This window comes from Haemaphysalis longicornis, unplaced genomic scaffold (genome assembly GCF_048455015.1).
Source record: "Haemaphysalis longicornis isolate Haplotype H1 unplaced genomic scaffold, Haemaphysalis longicornis Haplotype H1 scaffold_2, whole genome shotgun sequence".
Classification (NCBI taxonomy): Eukaryota; Metazoa; Arthropoda; class Arachnida; order Ixodida; family Ixodidae; genus Haemaphysalis; species Haemaphysalis longicornis.
In genome coordinates, this window is record NW_027526295.1 from 266,920,550 (window position 1) to 266,927,364 (window position 6,815).

The 6,815-nt window shown below is 48.9% G+C and overlaps 1 protein-coding gene across 2 annotated transcripts in view; it reads right to left on the reverse strand.

Moving 5' to 3' along the window:
* Nucleotides 1–1,538: 1,538 nt before the first annotated feature.
* The window catches only part of LOC144170667 (beta-glucuronidase-like), an 18,037-nt gene continuing 12,760 nt past the window's right edge, over nucleotides 1,539–6,815 (reverse strand). For both annotated transcript variants that reach the window (XM_077700597.1, XM_077700598.1), the window contains 2 exons: nucleotides 4,439–4,667; nucleotides 1,539–2,718 (listed from right to left, as the gene is read on the reverse strand). In XM_077700597.1, the coding sequence (XP_077556723.1) occupies nucleotides 2,251–2,718; nucleotides 4,439–4,667 (697 nt within the window). In that variant the 3' untranslated portion in view covers nucleotides 1,539–2,250. The remainder of the gene's footprint in view (nucleotides 2,719–4,438; nucleotides 4,668–6,815) is intronic.

Consider the following 6,815-nt stretch of genomic DNA (forward strand, 5'->3'; position numbering starts at 1 on the left):
TTACCAAAATTTGCGTGTTTACTTAATCCAAAAATGAATACTAAAGTTTAAAAAAACACTCTCGTGGCCAAGAAACCAATATTGCGGTATCTATAGGGCTGCTTCCTGCCGGATATTCTTATATTGTAGGATGTGATATAAGCCCGTCTTCGAGAAAGAAATTGCGCGGGCGTACGTACACCCTTTGTCAAACTTTTGTGGGCCAATCCTAAACCTGCTCGACCACAAAGAATTCAAAGAATCTGCTTTGCCTTTAAATGTGACAAAAATATTTTTAGGCAGTACTAGAGAAAGCTGTTCTCTCTTGCTTTCCTGCATAAAAAGTTTCAGCCTCGTTCGGGACATAAGCTTGTACATTGAATGTTTTGCAGGTTGCGCGTTTCCGGCTTGGACCACAAAATATTGACAAAAACTCTACCTGATAGCGCAACGTTATTGTCATCAGCCACTAGTCGCTATCAGTCTACGAGCCGTTTTGCGCCAACGTGAGGAACGCAACTAGCAGTAGTGGGACGTAAGGCAATCTCGTACAAACTGCCGTCTCTTTTTATTTTTTTTTCCCAGGTCCACGGCGGCCCTGGGAAACACGCCTGGGGCGCACGGCAAGCAACTCCATGGGTCACACCGCTACCCGGGAGAGACTTGACACATCTCCGGTGTTTCTAGTGCCCCATTGCGACACCCACCACAACCAGACTGGCAACTTTAACCTGAGTAAATTCAAGGCACAGAGTCGCAAGACGCTGAAACATGCCGCCCCTGTGGGTGTACTGGGCCCTCTTAAGACGCGCACGCGCTCGGGGGAGGTAATGGCTAATAAAATCAATGCCAACACAGCACTACCCTCCCCCCCTTCCCCCCTCACTCCCCCCCCCCTTCCCCACCAGTGGCATAGCCAGGAATATTTTTCTGGTGGTGTTACTCAATGCTGGTAAAAAAAAAGAAAGAGATCCTGCGCCCCCAAAATATTTGTCATTTTTCGGCCTTGATAAACCGACACCCTGTATATCAATTCGGGGCGGAAATAGCATGGACGAAAATATGGCGAAAGGAAGAGGGAAGAATGCGGGGCTCAGAAAATTTCTGGGGTGTCCTGACACCGAAACAACACCCCCTCCCTGGTTACGACTCTTCCAACCCATTATTTAAAACACAAATGGGGACACAGAGCCATCTCGCGCATCTAACGAGTCCGCAGCATGTAATCATACATGCATCCCTAATCCATATAATTTGATGTAGCGCTGTACACGCTTGACGACTGGTCGCAAGCCACAACTGGAACTCGGTTTCAAACTTACAGACGAGGAACGAGTGAGGAACAGTCCCTTCGTCGCCAGAGAAGAAAAAAATGAATATACACTAGCCAGTAATCTATACACGCTGGTATTATAACCTGGAACGACTCGTGTTACCAATCTGGTGCACCTGTCTCTTCACAGAACCCATGAACTCTCTTTTTTTTGTATACCAAAAGTACACCTATCTTTAAGGTGCAAAGATATGCTCATATGCTTAGCAGTTGATAGAACTTCACCTTTCATCCACATACTACACATCTTTTATTCATGACCACACCCGATTACCGCGAATTACGCAGAAATTTCCGCATTTGGAAGTTTAGCCCCTGACCCTTGCCTATCTGTCGGGTCCCCGGCTACCTGCAACACCACACTGCCGGTGGGAAAAGGGTCTGGTGGCCCTGCTGCCACGGCGGCTTCTAAGTTGACGTAGTCCGTGGCCGCAGAAGGCACCATGTGCAGTCATGTGCCTCGGTGGTGGCACACCAACAAGTAAAGACACCAACACGTAAAACCCCACACTCAGACCTTGCGCTAAACGACAATGCTACAAAAAAAATGACACGGATTAGGCGGAAAATTGCCCCCGTGGAATGGGGCGACTGAAAAATATTTTCTTACGTAATGCAGAGGTAATTGGTCCCCTCCCATACAGGACCGTGCGCACACCTATGGCAGTAACCGAATAATGTGCGTGCATGAGGTGGCGCTCGTCAGGCACCAGAGTGGGCACATAAACCCTTATTAGTGTGTAACGGGGTGTTCAGAGTGTACGCACTGGCACTTTTAGGTACATAGTTGAGTTGGCCCAGCCCATCCTCAAAAAGAGTCCTTGCATATATCTCCCCTAGGAGCATACAGTAACTCTAACCCGAAGTGAAGTGCTCTTCCAGGAGCATTCACTAACTCTAACCCGAAGCGGTGTGCAGTAGCTCCCGTGGCTCAGTCACTAATGTCCTCTCGGGAGGCAGTAGGCGTCATCATCTGGCAGCGTCCTGTTGGCCAACTTGTAGTAGCGGCATCGAATTACTTTTGCCGCAGGCTTGGGCTGGCGGTTTCGCGTCAGAATGCCCTTTCGGTTGCCGTCGACACGTCCCGCCGCCGGCGCAGTCATAAAGTCAGCAAAGTTCCACACGTGCTCGCCGAAGAAGAAGCCCCTGGAGCGCAACTCGTCGAAGGCCCTGTGAAAGCGGCCGAACGCTTCCGTCTGGAAATCCTCGGTGAAGACGAAAGCGGGGTCGGCGTGCAGACCGGCGACGGAGCCGGCCCCGTACTCGCTTATCATGATGGGCTTGCGGTAGCGGTCCCACATGTGCTCGTACTCGTCCAGGATTTGGGGCACGATGACGTCGGTCGAGCCGGTGTCGTCGTACCAGCCCGGGTAGTTGTTGTGCATGATGACGTCCAGGTGGTCCCCCTGCAGTGACCACGTCTTCAATGGCAATGCATTTGGGAAGCACAAGTTGAATGAGCGAGGAATATAACAGGGAAGGCCACAGGAAGAACATATGCAAAAAGCGTAAGAGATAAGTTCATAGAACTGATCTGGCCCCTGCGTGCGCGATTTGAGCTAGAACGATTGCAAATTCCAGAGAAAACTGGCGAAGCATATTTCAATCTCTGAGCCATGCTCCCGTTTGTTATAAAGTGACTTGGTTAAGGTTATTACCCGACCCTGACTCGTGGAGGAAGAATAAAAGTATTTGTAAAACCGACAGCCCTGGGGAAGAGTCCGTATTCCAGGATCCCATGAGACCATCCGGTTTGTTTAGCTCTCTTTACCAGCCAAAGCTGGTCATCAGGGTCCGAGCTGGAGAGTGCTCTCTCCTAGTGCTCGGAGGAGGGGAAGGGCTGGGCGCGTAATTTGGGTTTCTTGTCACAGCCCCCCATAATATGGTAGAGGGTGCTCGTGGTTTCAAAATACGTCAGACCGTAATTTAAAGTTAGCTATTTTCTGTTTACTACAGTGTACAGAATGTTGGAGCTTTATCTACACCCCTTCCTTTATTATTCTGGGAAGTTATTCACTTATCTGCGCTGAAACTATGCGCAAAGGGGGCATTCCGCGACAAATTATGTTCTGGCTATTGAACTTATTTCGCATTCGCATAAAAAGCAGATTCGGCGTGCGTGCGTCGATACACACGTTTATTGTACCTAACTGTACGCACCTACCTGCGTACCAAAATGCACAAGGTTTTTCTGATTGATCTGATGATTGATTTATGAGAGCAAAATGGGTACTGTTTAGAGAGAACACCTTTACAATGAGAAGTTTTAGGCAAGTAATAAACCGAGCTAAACAATCGAATTATATAATGTGGTTGTGGTTTTAGCTATGAGACCCATATGTTCACACCGACAATACTCGTGTTCTAGCTCATATCGCCCATGTGGGCCAGATGCGCTACACGCGCGGGAGCAGAGCCTGAGGGGGCCTTTTCTATCGGCCTTTCCACCATCCCTAAGTGGCGTTCCTGCTAATACTTCTGAAAAAAAAAATTATCCATCTGTCAAACACACATTAACCTACAATATTTCTTTGAGCTTCAATACTGGGCACGCATTCAGGCAGGTTAGGCAGCAAGAAGAACCAGGCCTCCAATCTGAGACCTATGACGCACCCGAGCAACATCTCGACCACGAGACGCATTGTAGCGGAAGCAACTAACCAGTTTAAACCATTTTGTGTAATTTAATATAAACGGAACCGTCGTGGATGAATCAGATTATCCGTATTTTATTTCCACCAGAGATAACAGCCTGCGGAAATGAGCCCGCTACGTCGTGCCCAGCAGCCGAACACCTTAGCCACCCACAGCGGGTAGAGATAGGTATACATAGCTTGCATGTGACGTCCCCACAGCCCTTTCTGGAATACTGCTCTCCGCTTTCCCAGTGCTACTCTGGATCGGAGGGGGAGATAAGTTCACGGCCTTCCACCGTGCAAGTGGTGCTCCAAGATGGCCGCTACAGTGACGTCAGTGCAAGCTTGCGGCAACTTGACACATAAGTTCGAACGAACGCAGATAATTTAGCTTTACCATAACATATACAAAGCTCGTAGTTTATTTTCGGTTAAACACGAGTTCTTTCAGAAATCTCGAGAGCCAACGTCGCCTCTAGTGTGCCCTTACCGCCTTGTCCTGGTCGTACCCCTGGCTGAGCGCTGCAGTGACGGGCCGCATGGGGTCCAGCTTGCGGACGAAGTCTGCGAGCCTCGCGAAGTACGTTCCTGCCTCTGGCTTGTTCGACTCCGGCTCGTTGGCCAATGACCAGAGGATGACCGAGGGTCGGTTCCTGTCACGCAACACCAGCTCCTGCATACGCTCTTTGTGCTGCTCAAGCATGGTGTCGTCGAAGGACCTGCGCGGTAAGGAGCATGGTGTTGCCCTTTCTGCCCACACCGCCTGGAGAGTGTGGACGCGTACTACACGGTATGGGAATGCCAGTAACCACCAACTATACAACCATTCACAAACACGTCCAGGCAACGGTGGGAGGCCACCCTGCGCAGCGATGACCTGGCCCGCCGCCGATGTCTGGTAGAAAGAGCCACTGCGGCGTTGGAGGCTGGTGGAATCCTGTAATTAATATTGCCACCCTCTTTCCACCCTCTTTTTTGTAAGTAAATGTATTTCCAATCAATAAAATGCTCTTCACCTCACGTGTGCCTCAAAGTATAAAAACCACCAAAGGGCAGTGAATCCTTTCCAGCTACCAAGTTTATCACCATCTACGTGAAAGAGAAGTGTGAAGTGCCTTAAAGGGGCCCTGAAAGAGGTTTTGCCGATACATGAGTGTTTACATTTTCAGGTAAATCAATGTTATAGTTATCGCTTCCTTCAATAAATTTGTTAAAGCCATAAGTATTGGTGGAGTTACTGCAAATCAAAACATGGCATTCTCGCCCGCACCACGATTCTCCCTCGTTTTGTCCATCTCATTCTCCTCGCACCGCGCGAGCGTGACTGCCCATGATGCCTCGCGTCTTTGTGACGTCTGCAAGAACATCCGGTTGAGGGCGTCCGTTGCTGCGATATTCTGCGCGGCAGCATAGCTTTGGGACGGGGCCTTTTGACTTTCTGCGTTCCGTTCACGGCGTTTTTTTTTTTTTTTTTTCTATTATTCTGCTTATGAATCCTGCGCTCCGCTCACAGCTGGAAAAGCTGAGGGAGATGGGTAGGGACTTTCCGCTTCCGCACCACGCCGAAAAATCATACAAAAACTGTATGATCTTTCATACAGTGATCGTACACTGTATGACCATACAAAAAAGACCTCGAAGAAAAAAAAAAGTAAGCCCCTCCGAGGTTTATATTCACTACCAGAGTCTGCGACTTTGATTGAGTGAGAGGGAGGCTTCAGTCCACTGCGCAACGACATAACTGGAAATGACGTGGAAATAGTCTGTATACTAGATTGAGACCCACCCTTTGTGTCACATATATGTTTTCTACATGATTTCAAGAAGTTATGGCTGGTAACAGAACATTTCTTGAACAACTGTAGCGCTGTAGGGTTTCATGAAGCCCCCAGCATAACTGATTTCCTGCAACAGCACTGTTTCGGGGAGAAAAGCGATCGAAAATGGGGCCGGCTGAGGCTGCGATTTCGAAATGCGGGAATAGAGAGTGCTTTTGTTTTACGCTTTACGCTAAAAAAGTTGGTCGATATTGATTCCTCATTACTAATAAACCTTCCGTAACTCCTCTTCTGCTCTAAACTCAGCTTATATTTTCTACAAGTGTTGCTGGTCGCACGCGAATATGCAGTTTGCAACTCCGGGGAACGAATTGTCGCCGAAGCGAACGGCCGAAGCGTCGTAAGCGGAAATACGGATCGGGTTAGCACTAGTGTTTAGTGGTATGGGCTTCATAAGCCTTACTATCTTTATTACACTCTAGGAACAAACGGAATAGAGGTGCGTTCATTACAGCGCGAATGTTGTCGGGGCGCCGTTTTCGCTTGTCGATCGATTCTCGACGGCCGTTCGGCTGATCGGTATTGTCGGCGTCTTCTTTCAGCGAGCCAGTCACACCACGCGGACTTTCGGTCGGCCAACGTGTTCGTGTCGGCCAACTCGGAAGTCGGCGTCACTGTCGTGTCGTCGTCCTGTCGGCCTAGGCAACTCGCCTTAACGAGAAGCATAGTATTAGAGTAAAGAAGATAACTATAGACGAACACGATATCATTAAGCGTGCTGCACGAAGCGCTGGTTAACCAAAGGTGCCACCACAACAGATCGACGGTGAGGAGACGACCCTTCACCGCCGGAACTGCGAGAAAAAGCCATCCAATAGAACCTACGTGACGCACATCGGAGAATCAATGACGTACATGCATCGGAATGGCGGAGCAGAAAAAAAAAAACGCAGGAAAGGGTGAGAACGCGGCAACAAACTTAGCATCGAAATTGTGAGCTTTTACTGCACGTAAAAACGTTAAACTTGGCACGGACCACCGAACCTAACGATTGCGCTTGTTCATTTAATGAGGCCAAAAAGCCTTTTA